This window comes from Oncorhynchus mykiss, chromosome 5, assembly GCF_057628025.1.
Source record: "Oncorhynchus mykiss isolate SJ-2025 chromosome 5, ASM5762802v1, whole genome shotgun sequence".
In the NCBI taxonomy this organism is placed as follows: Eukaryota; Metazoa; Chordata; class Actinopteri; order Salmoniformes; family Salmonidae; genus Oncorhynchus; species Oncorhynchus mykiss.
Genome location: NC_143026.1, coordinates 1,604,079 through 1,627,002, shown reverse-complemented (window position 1 = coordinate 1,627,002; position 22,924 = coordinate 1,604,079). Strand labels below are relative to the sequence as shown.

General features: G+C 44.8%; 1 protein-coding gene across 1 annotated transcript in view; it reads right to left on the bottom strand.

The window, feature by feature from the left end:
* musk (muscle, skeletal, receptor tyrosine kinase) overlaps positions 1 to 20,412 on the bottom strand; it is a 64,805-nt gene extending 44,393 nt beyond the window's left edge. The window contains exons 1-3 of the mRNA XM_090236600.1: positions 19,610 to 20,412; positions 4,368 to 4,494; positions 3,608 to 3,759 (exon numbers count right to left, since the gene is read on the bottom strand). Coding sequence (XP_090092726.1) covers positions 3,608 to 3,759; positions 4,368 to 4,494; positions 19,610 to 19,688 — 358 coding nt within the window. The 5' untranslated portion in view covers positions 19,689 to 20,412. The remainder of the gene's footprint in view (positions 1 to 3,607; positions 3,760 to 4,367; positions 4,495 to 19,609) is intronic.
* Positions 20,413 to 22,924: the final 2,512 nt, after the last annotated feature.

The window sequence follows — 22,924 nt, the reverse complement described above, 5'->3', positions numbered from 1 at the left end:
TCAAACGTGTATACATGAGAGTCTCATCTTTCCACACAGTGGTCACATTAGTTTTGTAGGCCAAACCATTCGGACGCTACAGACGTTTCGTGAGAAGACCGATTGTTTGGGATGTCTCATGGTCTGACAAACACCGCTCTAGCTCTGACACCTTCCATCACAGATGACGAAGGTCGCCATTGGAAGATCTGGTGGATTGAGACGCAGCCCATGCAAAAAAACGTTTCTCTAATTTAGATGGATTCTCATGGGGATTTTTTGATAAAAGCTCATTAGATTTCCACAGAGGCACAAACATCAACTACAAGGGGTTAGGTATTAACCAGAGTACTACTTTTGACCCGATGTGCCCTGGTAAAACACAGTGTACATTTCAGGCAATAGAGTGCCATTGGGGCACAGCCCTGAACACGGTACGGATCCCTTAGAACACGGGGCATTACCCCACATACCTCTCTGATTTAGAGGGGTTGGGTTAAATGCTGTAGACACATTTCAGTTGAATGCCTTCAGTTGTTCAACTGACAAGATATCCCCATTTCCCTTTACAACTGACTAGGTATCCTCATTTCCCTTTACAACTGACTAGGTATCCCCATTTCCCTTTACAACTGACTAGATATCCCCCTTTCCCTTTACAACTGACTAGATATCCCCCTTTCTCTTTACAACTGACTAGATATCCCCCGTTCTCTTTACAACTGACTAGATATCCCCCTTTCCCTTTACAACTGACTAGATATCCCCCTTTCCAACTGACTAGATATCCCCCTTTCTCTTTACAACTGACTAGATATCCCCTTTCCCCTTTCCCTTTACAACTGACTAGATATCCCCCTTTCTCTTTACAACTGACTAGATATCCCCTTTCAACTGACTAGATATCCCCTTTCCCCTTTCTCTTTACAACTGACTAGGTATCCCCCTTTCCCTTTCCAACTGACTAGATATCCCGCTTTACAAGTGACTAGTTATCCCGCTTTACAAGTGACTAGATATCCCCCTTTCCCTTTACAACTGACTAGTTATCCCCTTTCCCCTTTCCCTTTCCAACTGACTAGTTATCCCGCTTTACAAGTGACTAGTTATCCCGCTTTACAAGTGACTAGATATCCCCCTTTCCCTTTACAACTGACTAGATATCCCCTTTCCCCTTTCCCTTTACAACTGACTAGATACCCCCTTTCCCCTTTCCCTTTACAACTGACTAGATATCCCCTTTCCCCTTTCCCTTTACAACTGACCAGATATCCCCCTTTCCCTTTACAACTGACTAGATATCCCCTTTCACATTTCCCTTTACAACTGACTAGATATCCCCTTTCCCTTTACAACTGACTAGATATCCCCGTTTCTCTTTACAACTGACTAGATATCCCCCTTTCCCTTTCCAACTGACTAGATATCCCCCTTTCCAACTGACTAGATATCCCCTTTCCCTTTCCAACTGACTAGATATCCCCTTTCCCTTTACAACTGACTAGATATCCCCCTTTCCCTTTACAACTGACTAGATATCCCCTTTACAACTGACTAGATATCCCCCTTTCCCCTTTCCCCTTTCCGACTGACTGGGTATCCCCCTTTCCCCTTTCCCTTGTACAACTGACTAGATATTCCCCTTTACCCTTTCCCTTTCCAACTGACTAGGTATCCCCCTTTCCAACTGACTAGTTATACCGCTTTACAAGTGAATAGGTATCCCCCTTTCCCTTTCCAACTGACTAGATATCCCCTTTCCCCTTTCCCTTTCCAACTGACTAGATATCCCCTTTCCCCTTTCCCATTCCAACTGACTAGGTATCCCCCTTTCCAACTGACTAGGTATCCCCTTTCCCTTTACAACTGAATAGATATCCCCCTTTCCCTTTACAATTGACTACGTATCCCCCTTTCCAACTGACTAGATATCCCCCTCTCCTTTTACAACTGACTAGATATCCCCCTTTCCCCTTTCCGACTGACTGGGTATCCCCCTTTCCCCTGTACAACTGACTAGATAACCCCCTTTCCCCTTTCCCTTTCAAACTGACTAGATATCCCCTTTCCACTTACAACTGACTAGATATCCCCCTTTCCCTTTACAACTGACTAGATATCCCCTTTCCCCTTTCCCTTTCCAACTGACTAGGTATTCCCCTTTCCCTTTACAACTGACTAGATATCCCCTTTCCCCTTTCCCTTTCCAACTGACTAGGTATTCCCCTTTCCCTTTACAACTGACTAGATATCCCCTTTCCCCTTTCCCTTTACAACTGACTAGATATCCCCTTTCCCCTTTCCCTTTACAACTGACTAGGTATCCCCCTTTCCAACTGACTAGATATCCCCCTTTCCCCTTTCCCTTTACAACTGACTAGATATCCCCCTTTCCCCTTTCCCTTTACAACTGACTAGATATCCCCCTTTCCCCATTACAACTGACTAGATATCCCCCTTTCCCTTTACAACTGACTAGATATCCCCCTTTCCCCATTACAACTGACTAGATATCCCCCTTTCCCTTTACAACTGACTAGATATCCCCCTTTCCCCTTTCCCTTTACAACTGACTAGATATCCCCCTTTCCCCTTTACAACTGACCAGATATCCTCCTTTCCCTTTACAACTGACTAGATATCCCCCTTTCCCCTTTCCCTTTACAACTGACTAGATATCCCCCTTTCCCCTTTACAACTGACTAGATATCCCTATTTACCCTGTCCAACTGACTAGATATCCCCCTTTCTCCTTTACAGCTGACTAGATATCCCCTTTCCAACTGACTAGATATCCCCTTTCCCCTTTACAACTGACTAGATATCCCCCTTTCCCCTTTACAACTGACTAGATATCCCCCTTTCCCCTTTACAACTGACTAGGTATGCCCCTTTCCCCTTTCCAACTGACTAGATATCCCCTTTCCCTTTACAACTGACTAGATATCCCCCTTTCTCGTTCCAACTGACTAGATATCCCCCTTTCCCTTTACAACTGACTAGATATCCCCTTTACAACTGACTAGATATCCCCCTTTCCCATTACAACTGACTAGATATCCCCCTTTCCCTTTACAACTGACTAGATATCCCCCTTTCCCTTTACAACTGACTAGATATCCCCTTTCCCCTTTCCCTTTACAACTGACTAGATATCCCCCTTTCTCTTTACAACTGACTAGATATCCCCTTTCCCTTTACAACTGACTAGATATCCCCCTTTCTCTTTACAACTGACTAGATATCCACCTTTGCCTTTAAAATTGACTAGATATCCCCCTTTACAACTGACTAGATATCCACCTTTCCCTTTACAATTGACTAGGTATCCCCCTTTCCCCTTTCCGACTGACTGGGTATCCCCCTTTCCCCTTTCCCTGTACAACTGACTAGGTATCCCCCTTTCCCCTGTCCCTTTACAACTGACTAGGTATCCCCCTTTCCCCTTTCCCTGTACAACTGACTAGGTATCCCCCTTTCCCCTTTACAACTGACTAGGTATCCCCCTTTCCCTTTACAACTGACTAGGTATCCCCCTTTCCCCTTTCCCTGTACAACTGACTAGGTATCCCCCTTTCCCCTTTCCCTTTACAACTGACTAGGTATCCCCCTTTCCCCTTTCCCATACTCATTTTAAGCTGCAGGGCTCCGCAGCTCTTGGCCGGCTCTCCGATGCCGTTGTTAGCAACACAGCAGTACTCCCCGTTATCCGACTCTTTGACGTTGGGGATCAATAGCATCTGGCCATTCTCCCTGATCGTGTAGCGGGAGTCATAGTATCTGGATGAAACAGGACATAGAATCATAGTATCTGGATGAAACAGGAAACAGAATCATAGTATCTGGATGAAGCAGGATACATAATCTTAGTATCTGGATGAAACAGGAAACAGAATCATAGTATCTGGATGAAACAGGAAACAGAATCATAGTTTCTGGATGAAACAGGAAACAGAATCATAGTATCTGGATGAAACAGGAAACATAATCATAGTATCTGGATGAAACAGGAAATAGAATCATAGTATCTGAATGAAACAGGAAACAGAATCATAGTATCTGGATGAAACAGAATCATAGTATCTGGATGAAGCAGGATACATAATCTTAATATCTGGATGAAACAGGATACAGAATCTTAGTATCTGGATGAAACAGGAAACAGAATCATTGTATCTGGAGAGCATTAGGGAAATAATATACATTAATCATAGTCATAGTATTTGGATAAAACAGACACATAAAGCTGTGACCTGAATGAATTAAACTTCATAAAACTCACCAAAAGCCTCTGTAATGACCGATCATACAATTTAAAGTCTGTTTAAATTACTCAGATGTACCAGACAAGGTTGTCTAATGTTTCCAATTTTGTTAAATGCTCTCACGGGATTGGGTGGTTGTTCCGTGTCCACGTGACATCAGCTGTTGGTCGGGAGTCAACTTCACAGATGAACGTGGCGTTGTGATCCAAGAGGATGTCCAAGGTCTCCAGCAGGGTTGTGATGCGAGGAGCTGGGGACGGAACACACGGAATAAGGTTACATTACATGACATGACATTACTGTGTCTCCAGCAGGGTTGTGATGCGAGGAGCTGGGGATGGAACACATGACATAAGGTGACATTACATGACATGACATTACTCTGTCTCCAGCAGAGTGGTTCAATTCCATTTCATTTGTATATCACTTCTACTGTTTAGGAGTCTTGGGCAGAAGAGCCTACAATGACTGCAATGATGGCAGCTAGATATCTCCTCTGTACCCTACTCTCTCCACCATCTCCTCTGTACCCTCTGTATGGCCATGCTTTCCACCTGGCTACCCAAACAACAGCTCTGCACCCCCTGCAGCAACTCAGCTGGGATTGACAATCTGGACCCTCTCTTTCTAAAATTATCCGCCGAAATTTTTGCAACCCCTATTACTAGCCTGTTCAACCTCTCTTTCATATAGTCTGAGATCCCCAAAAATTTGAAAGCTGCTGCAGTCATCCCCCTCTCCAAATGGGGAGACACTCTAGACCCAAACTGTTACAGACCTACTGTATATCTATCCTAACCTGCCTTTCTAAAATCTTCGAAAGCCAAGTTAACAAACAGATCACCGACCATTTCGAATCCCACTGTACCTTCTCCACTATGCAATCTGTTTTTTCCGAGCTGGTCATGGGTGCACCTCAGCCATGCTCAAGGTCCTAAACGATATCATAGCCGCCATCGATAAAAGACAGTACTGTGCAGCCGTCTTCTTCGACCTGGCCAAGGCTTTCGACTCTGTCAATCCCCACATTCTTATCGGCAGACTCAACAGCCTTGGTTTCTCAAATGATTGTCTCACCTGGTTCACCAACTACTTCTCAGATAAAATTCAGTGTGTCAAATAGGAGGGCCTGTTGTCCGGACCTCTGGCAGTCTTTATGGGGGTGCCTCAGAATTCAATTCTCGGGCTGACTCTTTTCTCTGTATATATCAATGATTTTGCTCTTGCTGCTGGTGAGTCTCTGATCACCCTCTACGCATTCTGTATACATCTGGCCCTTCTTTGCACACTGTGTTAACTAACCTCTAAACTAGCTTCAATGCCATACATGCCATACAGTTGGAGGCCTTCCGTGGCCTCCAACTGCTTTTAAATGCAAGTAAAACTAAATTAATGCTCTTCAACCAATTGTTGCCTGCACCCGCCCGCCGACTTGCATCACTACACTGGACGGTTCTGACTTAGAAGAATGTGGACAACTACAAATACCTAGGTGTCTGGTTAGACTGTAAACTCACCTTCCAGATTCACATTAAGCATCTCCAATCCAAAATTAAATCTAGAATCGGCTTCCTATTTGGAAACAAAGCATCCTTCACTCATGCTGCCAAACATACCCTCGTAAAACTGACTATCCTAAAACTGACTATCCTACCGATCCTTGACTTGTCATTTACAATGTAATTTACAAAATAGCCTCCAACACTCTACTCAGCAAACTGGATGTAGTCTATCACAATGCCATCCGTTTTGTCACCAAAGCCCCATACACTACCCACCACTGCGACCTGTATGCTCTCGTTGGCTGGCCCTCACTACATATTCGTCGCCAAACCCATTGGCTCCAGGTCATCTATAAGTCTTTGCTAGGTAAAGCCCCACCTTATCTCAGCTCACTGGTCACCATAGCAGCACCCACCCGTAGCATGCGCTCCAGCAGGTATACTTCACTGTTCATCCCCAAAGCCAACACCTCCTTTGGCCGCCTTTCCTTCCAGATCTCTGCTGCCAATTACTGGAACGAATTGCAAAAATCACTGAAGTTTGACACTTATATTTCCCTCTCTAACTAAGCATCAGATATCAGAGCAGCTTACCGATCACTGTACTTGTACACAGCCCATCTGTAAATAGCACACACAACTACGTCATCCCCATATTTTTATTTATCCTCTTGCTCTTTTGCACCCCAGTATCTCTACTTGCACATCATCTGCACATCATCACTCCAGTGTTAATGATAAATTGTAATTATTTCGCCTCTATTGCCTATTTATTGCCTTACCTCCCTACTCTTCTACATTTGCACACACTGTACATAGAGTTTGCTATTGTGTTATGTATGTTTGTTTATGTGTAACCCTGTGTTCTTGTTTTTCTCGCAGTGCTTTGTTTGATCTTGGCCAGGTCGCAGTTGTAAATGAGAACTTGTTCTCAACTGGCCTACCTGGTTAAATAAAGGTGAAATTAAAAAGGCACCGAAAGACTCTCGCCCTATGTATGAGAAACAAGGTCCTCTGGTCTGATGAAACAAATATTGAACTTGTTGGCCTGAATGCCAAGCGTCATGTCTGGAGGAAACTTCGCACCATCCCCATGGTGAAGCATGGTGGTAGCATCATGCTGTGGGGATATTTTTCAGAAGCAGGGACTGGGAGACTAATCAGGATCGAGGGAAAGATGAACGAAGCAAAGCAAGATCCTTGATGAAAACCTGCTCCAGAGCGCTCAAGACCGCAGGCTGGGGCGAAGGTTCACCTTCCAACAGGACAAAGAACCTAAGTACAAAGCCAAGACAACGAAGGAGGAGCTTCGGGACAAGTCTCTGAATGGCCCAGCAAGAGCCCAGACTTGATCCCGATCAAACATCTCTGGAGAGACCTGAACATAGCTGTGCAGCAACACTCCCCATCCAATCTGACAGAGCTTGAGAGGTTTTGCATAGAAGAATGGGAGAAACTCCTCAAATACAGGTGTGCCAAGCTTGTAGCGTCATACCCAAGAAGACTTGAGGCTGTAATCCCTGCCAAAGGTGCTTCAACAAACTACTGAGTAAACACTTATTTAAATGTGATTTTTCATTTTCCGTTTTTAATATATTAGCAAAAACGTATAAAAAAGTTTTACCTTTGTCATTATGGGGTGTTGTGATGTCATAATGGGGTGTTGTGATGTCATTATGGGGTGTTGTGTGTAGATTGATGAGGGAAAAAACGATTTCATCAATTTTAGAATAAGGCTGTAACCATCAAAATGTGTAAAATGTCAAGTAGTCTGAATACTTTCCGAATGCAGTGTAACTCCTCTGTACAATGATGCCACGAAGCCACACAGCCACAGTCACAGCTGGATGTTCTAACCAAATGTTTCCCAAACATTTGTAACAGTGTTGCTTCTGTCCCTCTCCTTGCCTCAACCTTGGCTCGATCCAGGGACCCTCTGAACACATGGACAACAGTCACCCACGAAACATTGTTACCTTTCTCTCCACAAAGCTGCGGCAGAGAAAGGGACACAACTACTCTAAAGTATCAGAGCGAGTGACGTCACCGATTGAAACGTTACTAGCTCACGCTGCTAACCAGCTTGGCATTTCACATCGGTTACCCTTGCATTGACGCATTCCCATTTGGCCAACACAGACGGATCACATTTGGCCAGCACAGATGGTTAAAATGTGGCCAACACAGACGGTTCACATTTGGCCAACACAGACAGTTCACATTTGGCCAACACAGTCACGGTTCACATTTGACCAACACAGACGATTCACATTTGACCAACACAGACGGTTCACATTTGGCCAACACAGACGGTTCCCATTTGGCCAACACAGACGGTTCCCATTGGGCCAACACAGACGGTTCACATTTGACCAACACAGACGTTTCACATTTGGCCAACACAGATGGTTCCCATTTGGCCAACACAGACGGTTCACATTTTGCCAACACAGACGGTTCTCAATAAGCAAAATATAGCCTAGACCTACCATTGGTGCTGCATTATTGGACTGAATCATTTAAATACCTTTGGAGGAAGTGTCTTTCTTTGGTAACTGGATTGCAGGATGGGGATGTATACTTGAACAAACTAAATGTATTGTGCAGGTAGGCATATTTGTGTATGTTTTAGGATGTGCTGGATATCTTCATTTAAAGGTACTCTGAAGAATAGACCATTTAATCACCTTTTATGGATTAGGCTGCTTTGCAAAGACATGATAAAAAAGACAGGACGCATTGCTGTTGATCCAGCCTTAGTAGCCTAGGGTAAAGGTAGCCTATGTTGATCCAGCCTTGGTAGCATATGGTGAACCAAGCTCTGTAGCCTAGGGTAAGGGTAGCCTATGGGTATCCAGCCTTAGTAGCCTGGGTAAGGGTAGCCTATCGGGATCCAGCCTTAGTAGCCTGGGTAAGGGAAGCCTATGGGGATCCAGCCTTAGTAGCCTAGGGTAAAGGTAGCCTATGTTGATCCAGCCTTGGTAGCCTAGGGTAAGGGTAGCCTATGGGTATCCAGCCTTAGTAGCCTGGGTAAGGGTAGCCTATGGGTAAGGGTAGCCTATGGGTATCCAGCCTTAGTAGCCTGGGTACAGGTAGCCTATGTTGATCCAGCCTTGGCAGCATATGGTGATCCAGCCTTAGTAGCCTGGGTAAGGGAAGCCTATGTGGATCCAGCCTTAGTAGCCTGGGTAAGGGAAGCCTATGGGGATCCAGCCTTAGTAGCCTGGGTAAGGGAAGCCTATGGGGATCCAGCCTTAGTAGCCTGGGTAAGGGAAGCCTATGGGGATCCAGCCTTAGTAGCCTGGGTAAGGGAAGCCTATGGGGATCCAGCCTTAGTAGCCTGGGTAAGGGAAGCCTATGGGGATCCAGCCATAGTAGCCTGGGTAAGGGAAGCCTATGGTGATCCAGCCTTAGTAGCCTGGGTAAGGGAAGCCTATGGTGATCCAGCCTTAGTAGCCTGGGTAAGGGAGGCCTATGGGGATCCAGCCTTAGTAGCCTGGGTTAGGGAAGCCTATGGGGATCCAGCCTTAGTAGCCTGGGTAAGGAAAGCTTATGGGGATCCAGCCTTAGTAGTCTGGGTAAGGGAAGCCTATGGTGGACTTGATGTGAAATAGAAACAACAACAATATTTCTAAATAGGATGGGGTCAGAAGCATGATATCACAAATCGCTTCTCTCATTCCATGGCACTGTGCGCGCACACAGGACGAAATGTCTTGATGCATAACATTCGCACGTCTATACAAAATATTAGACTCCTGTCAATTGTATAATTTCCCATGTTTGAGGCAGATTCTCTAAATCTGCCGTTGGTATAGCATTATAGGAAGGACTGAATAGTATTGTAATCGGACAAGTGGCGCTCAATGAAAATGGGAATGGGTAGCCTACTTGAACAAGTGAATTTAGGTATGCAGATATGTGAATTATGAAAAAGCATTAGGCAAAAATCACCAAAATATTTCAACTCACTCTCAGTAGACCATTTAAAAGCCCTTTATTCAACAGAAAGTTGGCTAATGGATAAAAGATCCACCTATGTGGTTCTGCTGAACCAGCCTTGATTAAGGGAGGGGAGGCTATGCTAGGTTTTTAATCAAATTAAATGAAATGGGGGTGAAACCAATCGTTTTTTAGGTTTCTAAATATGAAATTCACCAGCACAAAAGGCACATCTCTCTTCAATGGGCACTGTGGTCATAGGTGGATAGGGTGTGCTTCCACTCTCACAATCCATGCCATTATCAAATGCGTTATCACTAAGACCTCTTGTTTGCCGCAGACAGAGATGGACGCCTCGCTTCGCGTTCTCAGGAAACTGCGCAGTATTTTGTTTTTTTTACATATTATTTCTTACATTGTTACCCCAGGAAATCTTAAGTCTTATTACATACAGCCGGGGGGAACTATTGGATATAAGAGCAACATCAACTTACCAACATTATGACCAGGAATACGACTTTCCCGAAGCGGATCCTTTGTTTGGACCTCCACCCAGGACAATGGATCGGATCTCAGTAGACGACCCAAAACAATGGCGCTGCAGAAGGGGCAGACGGAGAGGTCTTCTGGTCAGGCTCCGTAGACGGGCACACCGCCCACCGCTTCCGAGTATACTACTCGCCAATGTCCAGTCTCATGACAACAAGGTAGATGAAATTTGATCAAGGGTCGCCTTCCAGAGAGACATCAAAGATTGTAACATTCTTTGTTTCACGGAAACATGGCTCACTCGGGATACGTTATCAGAGTAGGCACAGCCACCCGGTTTCTTCACGCATCGCGCCAACAGAAACAAACATCTCTCTGGTAAGAAGAAGGGTGGGGGTGTATGCCTTATGATTAACGAGTCGTGGTTTGATCATTACAACATACAGGAACTCGAGTCCTCTTGTTCCCCTGACCTAGAATTCCTTACGATCAAATGCCGACCGCATTATCTACCAAGAGAATTCTCTTCGATTATAAATCACAGTCGTGTATATCCCCCCCCCCCCCCCCCCAAGCAGACACCTCAACGGCCCTGAAAGAACTTCATTGGACTCTATGTAAACTGGAAACCACATATCCTGAGGCTGCATTTATTGTAGCTGGGGATTTTAACAAGGCTAATCTGAAAACAAGGCTCCCTAAATTTGAATCAGCATATCGAATGTGCGACCCGGGCTGCCAACACTCTAGATCACTGCTACTCTAATATCCGCGACGCATACAAAGCCCTCCCTTTCGGCAAATCTGACCACGACTCCATTTTGTTGCTCACAGCCTATAGACAGAAACTAAAACAGGAAATGCCCATGCTCAGGTCTGCCCAACGCTGGTCTGACCAATCTGATTCCACACTTCAAGATTGCTTCGATCACATGGACTGGGAAATGTTCTGGATAACATCGGACTATAACATTGATGTATACGATGATTCGGTGAGCAAGTTTATTACCAAGTGCATCGGTGTTGTGGTACCCACTATGACTATTAAATCCTTCCCTAACCAGAAACCATGGATTGATGGCAGCACTCGTGCAAAACTGAAAGTGCGAACCACTGCTTTTAATCATGGCAAGGCGACCAGAAACATGACCGAATACAAACAGTGTAGCTATTCCCTCCGAAAGGCAATCAAACAAGCTAAGCGTCAGTATAGAGGCAAAGTAGAGTCGCATTTCAACGGCTCAGGGTCTACAGTCAATCACGGACTACAAAAATAAAACCAGCCCCGTTGCGGACACCGATGTCTTGCTCCCAAACAAACTAAACAACTTCTTTGCTCGATTAAGGACAATAAAGTGCCACTGACACGGCCCGCTATCAAAACCTGTGGGCTCTCCTTCACCACAGCCAACATGAGTAAAACATTTAAACGTGTTAACCCTCGCAAGGCTGGCATCCCTAGCCGCGTCCTCAGAGCATGCGCAAACCAGCTGGCTGGTGAGTTTACAGACATAGTCAATCAATCCCTATCCCAGTCTGCTGTTCCCACAAGGTTCAAGAGGGCCACCATTGTTCCTGTTCCCAAGAAAGCTAAGGTAACTGAGCTAAATGACTATCGCCCCGTAGCACTCACTTCCGTCATCATGAAGTGCTTTGAGAGACTAGTCAAGGATCATATCACCTCCACCCTACCTGACACCCTAGACCCACTCCAATTCGCTTACCCCCCCATTAGGTCCACAGACGACACAATCGCAACCACACTGCACCCTGCCGTAACCCATCTGGACAAGAGGAATACCTATGTCAGAATGCTGTTCATCGTTTACAGCTCAGCATTTAACATCACAGTACCCTCCAAGCTCAAGACCCTGGGTTTCGACCCTGCCCTGTGCAACAGGGTCCTGGACTTGCTGACGGGCTGCCCCCAGGTGGTGAGGGTAGGATACAACATCTCCACCCCGCTGATCCTCCACACTGGAGCCCCACAAGGGTGTGATCTCAGCCCTCTCCTGCATTCCCTGTTCACCCATGACTGCGTGGCCATGCACACTCAATCGTCAAGTTTGCAGACGACACCACGAGATGGCCTACAGGGAGGAGGTGAAGGCCCTCAGTGTGGTGTCAGGAAAATAACGTCACACTCAACGTCAACAAAACAAAGGAGCTGATCGTGGACTTCAGGAAACAGCAGAGGGAGCACCCCCCTATCCACATCGACGGGACAGTAGTGGAGAAGGTGGAAAGTTTTAGTTCCTCGGCGTACACATCACGTACAAACTGAAATGGTCCACCCACACAGACAGCGTGGTGAAGAAGGCGCAACAGCGTCTATACAACCTCAGAATTCTGGCTCCCATGTGTCTTTTATTCAGGTAACGAGCTGAGATTAGGAGCACACTTTTAAAGGGAGTGCCCCTAATCTCAGTTTGTTACCTGTATAAAAGACACCTGTCCACAGAAGCAATCAATGAATCAGATTCCAAACTCTCCACCATGGCCAAGACCCAAGAGCTCTCCAAGGATGTCAGAGACAAGAGTGTAGACCTACACAAGGCTGGAATGGGCTACAAGACCATCGCGAAGCAGCTTGGTGAGAAGGTGACAACAGTTGGTGCGATTATTCGCAAATGGAAGAAACACAAAAGACCTGTCAATCTCCCTCGGCCTGGGGCTCCATGCAAGATCTCACCTCGTGGAGTTGCAATGATCATGAGAACGGTGAAGAATCAGCCCAGAACTACACGGGAGGATCTTGTCAATGATCTCAAGGCAGCTGGGACCATAGTCACCAAGAAGACAATTGGTAAAACACTACGCTGTGAAGGACTGAAATTGAGGCTTTTTATATATTGCACTCTATACCATCTACTGCATCTTGCCTATGCCGTTCGGCCATCGCTCATCCATATATTTATATGTACATATTCTTAGTCATTCCTTTACACTTGTGTGTACAAGGTAGTTGTTGTGAAATTGTTAGATTACTTGTTAGATATTACTGCACGGTCGGAACTAGAAGCACAAGCATTTCGTTACACACATTTGCTAACCATGTGACCATTAACATCTGATAAACAATACAATGTGATTTGATACTCCCCGTTATCTCTGCATGAAATGGACACTTTTGCACTTGTTTTTAAAGACACACCTCAAATATTGCCACCCCTCCCACCTCAGCACAAGGGAGCTGATGTTAAGACAGATACTTTGCCAAACCTGGCGTTAGGGCTGGAAAATGACACTCGTTTTTACATGATGACATTGTTACATAACGTGCTGAAGAGCCCACAGAGGGATACCTCAGTCAGGAATGCTCCCAATAACCTCGCATAGAGAGAGACAGAGAGGGATACCTCAGTCAGGAATGCTCCCAATAACCTTGCATAGAGAGAGACAGAGAGGGATACCTCAGTCAGGAATGCTCCCAATAACCTTGCATAGAGAGAGACAGAGAGAGAGAGAGACAGAGAGAGACAGAGAGAGAGAGAGAGACACATACAGACAGACAGACAGACAGACAGACAGACAGACAGACAGACAGACAGACAGACAGACAGACAGACAGACAGACAGACAGACAGACAGAAGAATGTGACTATCTGATAGTCTCAGTGCCAGAGAGCATGACCCAATGGAACAATGTGACTGCCAAAAGAGCCCGAACAAAGGGCCCACCAGCTGCTATGAATCAGAGAGCTATGGCTTGACATCATCCGGCGCATTACACCGCCATTAACAAGTAAGCAACAGAACCTGTACAACATGCTACAACTACATCAGCTCTACATCAGTACTGTACAACATGCTACATACTGCTACAGCTACATCAGCTCTACATCAGTACTGTTCAACATGCTACATACTGCTACAGCTACATCAGTACTGTACAACATGCTACATACTGCTACATCAGCTCTACATCAGTACTGTTCAATATGCTACATACTGCTACAGCTACATCAGCTCTACATCAGTACTGTTCAACATGCTACATACTGCTACAGCTACATCAGCTCTACATCAGTACTGTTCAACATGCTACATACTGCTACAGCTACATCAGCTCTACATCAGTACTGTACAACATGCTACATACTGCTACAGCTACATCAGCTCTACATCAGTACTGTTCAACATGCTACATACTGCTACAACTACATCAGCTCTACATCAGTACTGTACAACATGCTACATACTGCTACAGCTACATCAGCTCTACATCAGTACTGTTCAACATGCTACATACTGCTACAGCTACATCAGTACTGTACAACATGCTACAACTACATCAGCTCTACATCAGTACTGTACAACATGCTACAACTACATCAGCTCTACATCAGTACTGTACAACATGCTACAACTACATCAGCTCTACATCAGTACTGTTCAATATGCTACATACTGCTACAGCTACATCAGCTCTACATCAGTACTGTACAACATGCTACAGCTACATCAGCTCTACATCAGTACTGTACAACATGCTACAACTACATCAGCTCTACATCAGTACTGTACATCATGCTACATACTGCTACAGCTACATCAGCTCTACATCAGTACTGTTCAACATGCTACATACTGCTACAGCTACATCAGTACTGTACAACATGCTACATACTGCTACATCAGCTCAACATCAGTACTGTACAACATGCTACATACTGCTACATCAGGTCTACATCAGTACTGTACAACATGCTACAGCTACATCAGCTCTACATCAGTACTGTACAACATGCTACAACTACATCAGCTCTACATCAGTACTGTACAACATGCTACAACTACATCAGCTCTACATCAGTACTGTACAACATGCTACATACTGCTACAGCTACATCAGCTCTACATCAGTACTGTACAACATGCTACAACTACATCAGCTCTACATCAGTACTGTACAACATGCTACAACTACATCAGCTCTACATCAGTACTGTACAACATGCTACATACTGCTACAGCTACATCAGCTCTACATCAGTACTGTTCAACATGCTACATACTGCTACATCTACATCAGTACTGTACAACATGCTACATACTGCTACATCAGCTCAACATCAGTACTGTACAACATGCTATATACTGCTACATCAGCTCTACATCAGTACTGTACAACATGCTACAGCTACATCAGCTCTACATCAGTACTGTACAACATGCTACAACTACATCAGCTCTACATCAGTACTGTACAACATGCTACATACTGCTACATCAGCTCTACATCAGCTCTACATCAGCACTGTACAACATGCTACATACTGCTACAGCTACATCAGTACTGTACAACATGCTACATACTGCTACATCAGCTCAACATCAGCACTGTACAACATGCTACATACTGCTACAGCTACATCAGTACTGTACAACATGCTACATACTGCTACAGCTACATCAGTACTGTACAACATGCTACATACTGCTACATTAGCTCTACATCAGTACTGTTCAACATGCTACATACCGCTACAGCTACATCAGTACTGTACGACATGCTTCATACTGCTACAGCTACATCAGTACTGTACAACATGCTACATACTGCTACATCAGCTCTACATCAATACTATACAACATGCTACAGCTACATCAGCTCTACATCAGTACTGTACAACATGCTACATACTGCTACAACTACATCAGCTCTACATCAGTACTGTACAACATGCTACATACTGCTACATCAGTTCTACATCAGTACGGTAGCCTGGCTGTATGTACCATGAGTCTCCAGGGAACACAGAACTAATAGCCTCGCTGTATGTACCATGAGTCTCCAGGGGAACACAGAACGGATAACCTGACTGTATGTACCATGAGTTTCCAGGGAACACAGAACTGATAACCTGACTGTATGTACCATGAGTCTCCAGGGAACACAGAACTAATAGCCTGGCTGTATGTACCATGAGTCTCCAGGGAACACATAACTGATAGCCTGGCTGTATGTACCATGAGTCTCGAGGGGAACACAGAACTAATAACCTGGCTGTATGTACCATGAGTCTCCAGGGAACATAGAACGGATAGCCTGGCTGTATGTACCATGAGTCTCCAGGGAACACAGAACTAATAACCTGACTGTATGTACCATGAGTTTCCAGGGAACACAGAACTGATAACCTGACTGTATGTACCATGAGTCTCCAGGGAACACAGAACTGATAGCCTGGCTGTATGTACCATGAATCTCCAGGGAACACAGAACTAATAACCTGGCTGTATGTACCATGAGTCTCCAGGGAACACAGATCTGATAGCCTGGCTGTATGTACCATGAGTCTCCAGGGAACACAGAACTAATAACCTGGCTGTATGTACCATGAGTCTCCAGGGAACACAGAACTAATAACCTGGCTGTATGTACCATGAGTCTCCAGGGAACACAGAACTGATAACCTGGCTGTATGTACCATGAGTCTCCAGGGAACACAGAACTAATAACCTGGCTGTATGTACCATGAGTCTCCAGGGAACACAGATCTGATAGCCTGGCTGTATGTACCATGAGTCTCCAGGGAACACAGAACTAATAACCTGGCTGTATGTACCATGAGTCTCCAGGGAACACAGAACTAATAACCTGGCTGTATGTACCATGAGTCTCCAGGGAACACAGAACTGATAACCTGGCTGTATGTACATTGAGTTGGCATTCAAGCACATTGGCCGGTGTGTGTGTGCTTGCATATGTGTGTGTGCCTGTGCTGGCGTCAGTGGTTACTGTGTAGTGGCCCTCTGACTGTGAAACCCAACCAGGCAGCTTCCGCTGGGTGTTTCAGCGGATATGTCACCTGTTCCTGCAGATGCCAAGATTCTCTCAGCTCTCTCAACTCCTAGACACCAGCTACTACAGTGACTACAGCCTCTACACTATCTTACCTTAGTGACCAGTTACTACAGTAACTACAGCCTCTACACTATCTTATCTTAGTGACCAGCTACTACAGTAACTACAGCCTCTACATTATCTTATCTTAGCTTAGTGACCAGCCACTACAGTAACTATAGTCTCTGAACAATCTTATCTTAGTGACCAGCTACTACAGTGACAACAGCCTCTGAACTATCTTATCTTAGTGACCAGCTACTACAGTAACTACAGCCTCTACACTATCTTATCTTAGTGACCAGCTACTACAGTGACTACAGCCTCTAAACTATCTTATCTTAGTGGCCAGCTACTACAGTGACTACAGCCTCTACACTATCTTATCTTAGTGACCAGCTACTACAGTGACTACAGCCTCTACACTATCTTATCTTAGTGACCAGCTACTACAGTAACTACAGTCTCTACACTATCTTATCTTAGTGACCAGCCACTATACGTACAGTAGATGACACTGCAGAGATGGTTGGCTGCCATTTTATGGGTTCCTGACCCAATTATATATTTTTTAAATATTTTTAGAACTTTTTTGTACGTTACATTTCCACCATCATTTCCTATGACTGAAAATAGTTTCTGGATATCAGAACAGTGATCACTAACCTCTATTTGGATGAAGATTTCTATTCCAACAAGTCAGCATCTGTGGATGTACTGCTCATTCCGGAACAGTCCCTAATCCCCGAGGGTAGAAAGAGGAAGAGACGGCGCAGGAGAGGCCAACGAGCGAGTTAATAAACCACCCCTATTCTCCGTTCTATTGGCGGGAGAACAAACTAGACTATCCTATCACATAACATCTCCCCACACATTAGCTCTAACCTTGTTGAAAGCTACTTTATTGAGGAAAAGTGTATTTACTATGACTGTGATATATAGTTGTTGCACCTAGCTGTTTTAAGATTAATGCACTAACTGGAAGTGGTTCTGAATAAGACCGTATGCTAAATGATTAAATATCAATATAAATGTAAGGTTAAAGGGATGCTTCAGGATTTTGGCAAAGATAATTTTGTGGGAGCCAATTGGAAGTTACAGTCTTGTCCCTTCGCTGCAACTCCCGTATGGACTTGGGAGAGTCAAGGCTCGAGAGCCGTGCGTCCTTTGAAACATGACCCAGCCAAGTCGCACTGCTTCTTGACACAGTGCCTGCTTAACCCCGGAAGCCAGCCGCACCAATGTGTCGGAGGAAACACCTTACACCTGGCGACAGCGTTAGCTTGCATTGCTCCCGGCCCGCCACAGGAGTCGCTAGTTTGTGATGGGACTAAGACATCCCTGCCGGCCAAACCCTTCCCTACCCTGGACGATGCTGGGCCAATTGTGCGCCACCCTATGGGTCTCCCGGTTGCGGCCGGCTGCGAGAGAGCCTGGACTCGAACCCAGAATCTCTAGTGGCACAGCTATCACTGCGATGCAGTGCCTTGGACCACTATGCCACTCGGGAGGCCTATCAGCTTTAATTTGAGGGTATTTTCATCCGTATTAGGTGAACCATTTATCAACTTCGCTCAGATATTCATAGAATACTGTTACCATAAATACAAGGTAGCTATGATAAGGTAGCTATGATGAGGTAGCTATGATGAGGTAGCTATGATAAGGTAGCTATGATAACGTAGCTATGACGCGGTAGCTATGATGAGGTAGCTATGGTGAGGTAGCTATGGTGAGGTAGCTATTATGAGGTAGCTGTGATAAGGTAGCTGTGATGAGGTAGCTATGATGAGGTAGCTATGATGAGGTAGCTATGATGAGGTAGCTATGGTGAGGTAGCTATGGTGAGGTAGCTATGGTGAGGTAGCTATGATGAGTTAGCTATGATAAGGTAGCCATGATAACGTAGCTATGATGAGGTAGCTATGATAAGGTAGCTATGATGAGGTAGCTATGATAAGGTAGCTATGGTGAGGTAGCTATGATGAGGTAGCTATGATAAGGTAGCTATGATGAGGTAGCTATGATGAGGTAGCTATGATGAGGTAGCTATGATAAGGTAGCTATGATAAGGTAGCTATGATGAGGTAGCTATGATGAGGTAGCTATGATAAGGTAGCTATGATATATATCAAATGCTAAGAGGAAGGGGACTCTGGGTTACTTTGAAGCACAATAACAAAAGGACTGAGAAAATGTGTCAAGATAAAGCACTGAATTAAGATACAAAATATGTTTGTCAATGTGCTATATGAGTAAATGTTAATCTCCAAAATATTAGTCACACAGTTCTTCTACCAATGTCTATCTGTACTATTATTAATTTCCTGTATGACTGACAGACTCAACATCTGACAGAGGTTATAACTTAATCCACAAATCCATTCCCCAATTAACTGAGTCCATCTCCTCCACTATTCACAGTAATTAGCCCCTGTCTGTCTGTCTGTCTGTCTGTCTGTCTGTCTTTCTTTCTTGAGATATCCCTGACAACAAGCAGACAGTGCTGATTAGTTTCAGATACTGAGGCATACCGCATTACAGCGTTACATGGCATTGCAGGCCAGTTTATAGGTACAAACCTCTCTGCAGTCCGACACTCGCCACAATCTGTGAAAGGAACAGGATCTGTAGCAGTGGAATGTGCTTGATGAGCTTCATTCTGATTCAGTTCTGTTTCGTCTGGACCGGATCAAGTATTTACAGTCCCATGTGTGGTTTAGAAGAAGTCCTAATGTGCCTGTCTGTTGTTCAGGCTGTAGTTTCTCCTGATTAGAAGTGTGTCTGTTGTTCAGGTCGTAGTATCCCCTGACTGTCTGGTATTATCAGGCTGAGTCTCTGTCCCTGCCATGCTAGCTGACAGCGCTGCGCGGCATTAGTTAGATGGGTCTGGTCTGTTGTTCAGTCCTAATGTGTCTGTCTGCTAGCTGACTGCGCTGCGTGAGTTAGATAGGTTTGGTCTGTTGTTCAGTGTCTGCCTGCTTAGCTGACAGCGCTGCGTGAGTTAGATAGGTCTGGTCTGTTGTTCAGTGTCTGTCTGCTAGCTGACTACGCTGCGTGAGTTAGATAGGTCTGGTCTGTTGTTCAGTGTCTGTCTGCTAGCTGACTACGCTGCGTGAGTTAGATAGGTTTGGTCTGTTGTTCAGTGTCTGTCTGCTAGCTGACTACGCTGCGTGAGTTAGATAGGTCTGGTCTGTTGTTCAGTGTCTGTCTGCTAGCTGACTACGCTGCGTGAGTTAGATAGGTCTGGTCTGTTGTTCAGTGTCTGTCTGCTAGCTGACTACGCTGCGTGAGTTAGATAGGTCTGGTCTGTTGTTCAGTGTCTGCCTGCTAGCTGACAGCGCTACGCTGCGTTAGTTAGATGGGTCTGTTATTTACCCTGTGAGGAGATGGACAGCAGCAGCTGCTGGGTATTACACTCCTACTCTGTAGTCTCAAATGGCACCCTATTCCCAATATGGTCAGAATAAGTGAACTTTGAAGGGAATAGGGTGCCATTTGAGACACAAACAGGATTGAGACATGAAGATCACTTTATTGGTCAGTTACACACAAGGTCCAACCGAAATGTGGCTTCTGCTTTTAACCAACCCCTCTGAAAGACACACACAGAGGTTTGGGAGAGGTGCTGCGGGCTGGGCGCCTGGGGTTGTGGGGGTTAAGTGCCTTGCTCAAGGGCACAACGGCAGGCAATGGCTCATTCAGGCATTCAGCTCCATTAGTTCCTAGCAATCCAAGTCATTATGACTGATACTGAGTGTTGTAACATGCCAAGAGGTGGTCTATGTAGGTGGTCTACGTAGGGTGGTCTATGTGGGTGGTCAATTTAGGGTGGTCTATGTAGGTAGTCTACGTAGGTGGTCTATGTAGGTGGTCTACATAGGGTTGTCTATGTAGGTGGTTTACGTAGGTGGTCTACGTAGGGTCGTCTATGTAGGTGGTCTTTGTAGGGTGTTCTATGAAGGTGATCTATGTAGGCGGTCCATGTAGGTGGTCTATGTAGGTGGTCTATGTAGGAGGTCTACGTAGGTGGTCTACAAAGGTGGTCTATGTAGGTAGTCTACAAAGGTGGTCTACGAAGGTAGTCTATGTAGGTGGTATATGTAGGGTGGTCTATGTAGGTGGTCTATGTAGGTGGTCTATGTAGGTGGTCTATGTAGGTGGTCCATGTAGGTTGTCTATGTAGGGTGGTCTATGTAGGTGGTCTATGAAGATGGTCTACAAAGGTGGTCTATGTAGGTGGTCCATGTCGGTGGTCTATGTAGGGTGGTCTATGTAGGTGGTCTATGAAGATGGTCTACAAAGGTGGTCTATGTAGGTGGTCTATGTCGGGTGGTCTATGTAGTTGGTCTATGTAGGTGGTCTATGTAGGGTATTCTATGTAGTTGGTCTATGTAGTGTTGTTTTTAAAGAGATTCTCCAGTACTTTTGATGGTCTATGTAGTGTTGTTTTTAAAGAGATTCTCCAGTACTTTTGATGGTCTATGTAGTGTTGTTTTTAAAGAGATTCTCTGGTACTTTTGATGGTCTATGTAGTGTTGTTTTTAAATAGATTCTCCAGTACTTTTGATGGTCTATGTAGTGTTGTTTTTAAAGAGATTCTCCAGTACTTTTGATGGTCTATGTAGTGTTGTTTTTAAAGAGATTCTCTGGTACTTTTGATGGTCTATGTAATTGTTTTTAAAGAGATTCTCCAGTACTTTTGATGGTCTATGTAGTGTTGTTTTTAAAGAGATTCTCTGGTACTTTTGATGGTCTATGTAATTGTTTTTAAAGAGATTCTCCAGTACTTTTGATGGTCTATGTAGTGTTGTTTTTAAAGAGATTCTCCAGTACTTTTGATGGTCTATGTAGTGTTGTTTTTAAATAGATTCTCCAGTACTTTTGATGGTCTGTGTAGTGTTGTTTTTAAAGAGATTCTCCAGTACTTTTGATGGTGTATGTAGTGTTGTTTTTAAATAGATTCTCCAGTACTTTTGATGGTCTGTGTAGTGTTGTTTTTAAATAGATTCTCCAGTACTTTTGATGGTGTATGTAGTGTTGTTTTTAAATAGATTCTCCAGTACTTTTGATGGTCTGTGTAGTGTTGTTTTTAAAGAGATTCTCCAGTACTTTTGTATACTTTTTAGCCAATAGTTTTGAAAGTAGCGCTCATGAGACAAAAGGGGTCCCTGAAAATTGCATACTATGTCACTGCGCTCGCTGTGTGTGCGCATCTTGCTAGCTGTCACTCAAATGGCGAGGGGTTGAAGCTCATTGGTTGGAACTCGAACTGCTAGAGGGCTGGCTCACGTGGAAGGAAATGGCACAGCTTCCAGAAAAACAGGTGCTTTCAAACTAGGGATTTTAGGGCTAATTGTGGTAAAACATAAATTATTCTCATAGATTCTGCATGTTTGAACTACACATTGACACATACAGCCCAAAGTGGGAGGTTTAAGCAATACTGAGCAGTCGCCTGAGCATGTCATTAAAGTACAGACCCCAAATAAAAACAAGCAAGAACAAAAACCCCCACACACACACACACATACACACACACACACACACACAGACACACACACACACACACACACACACACACACACACACACACACACACACACACACACACACACACACACACACACACACAGACACACACACAGACACACACACACACACACACACACAAATAATGTGACTGAGGCACACACCTGTCCAGCCTTTGTGTGTCTGTCCACCTGTTGCCTTCTGGCACGGCTCTGATTTATTTTAAGCTGGGAGGAAATTACATTTCAGAAAGATTCTCATCCACACAGACCAGCACTATACGCCCTGCTACAGCCCAGCACTATACGCCCTGATACAGCCCAGCACTATACGCCCTGCTATAGCCCAGCACTATACGCCCTGAT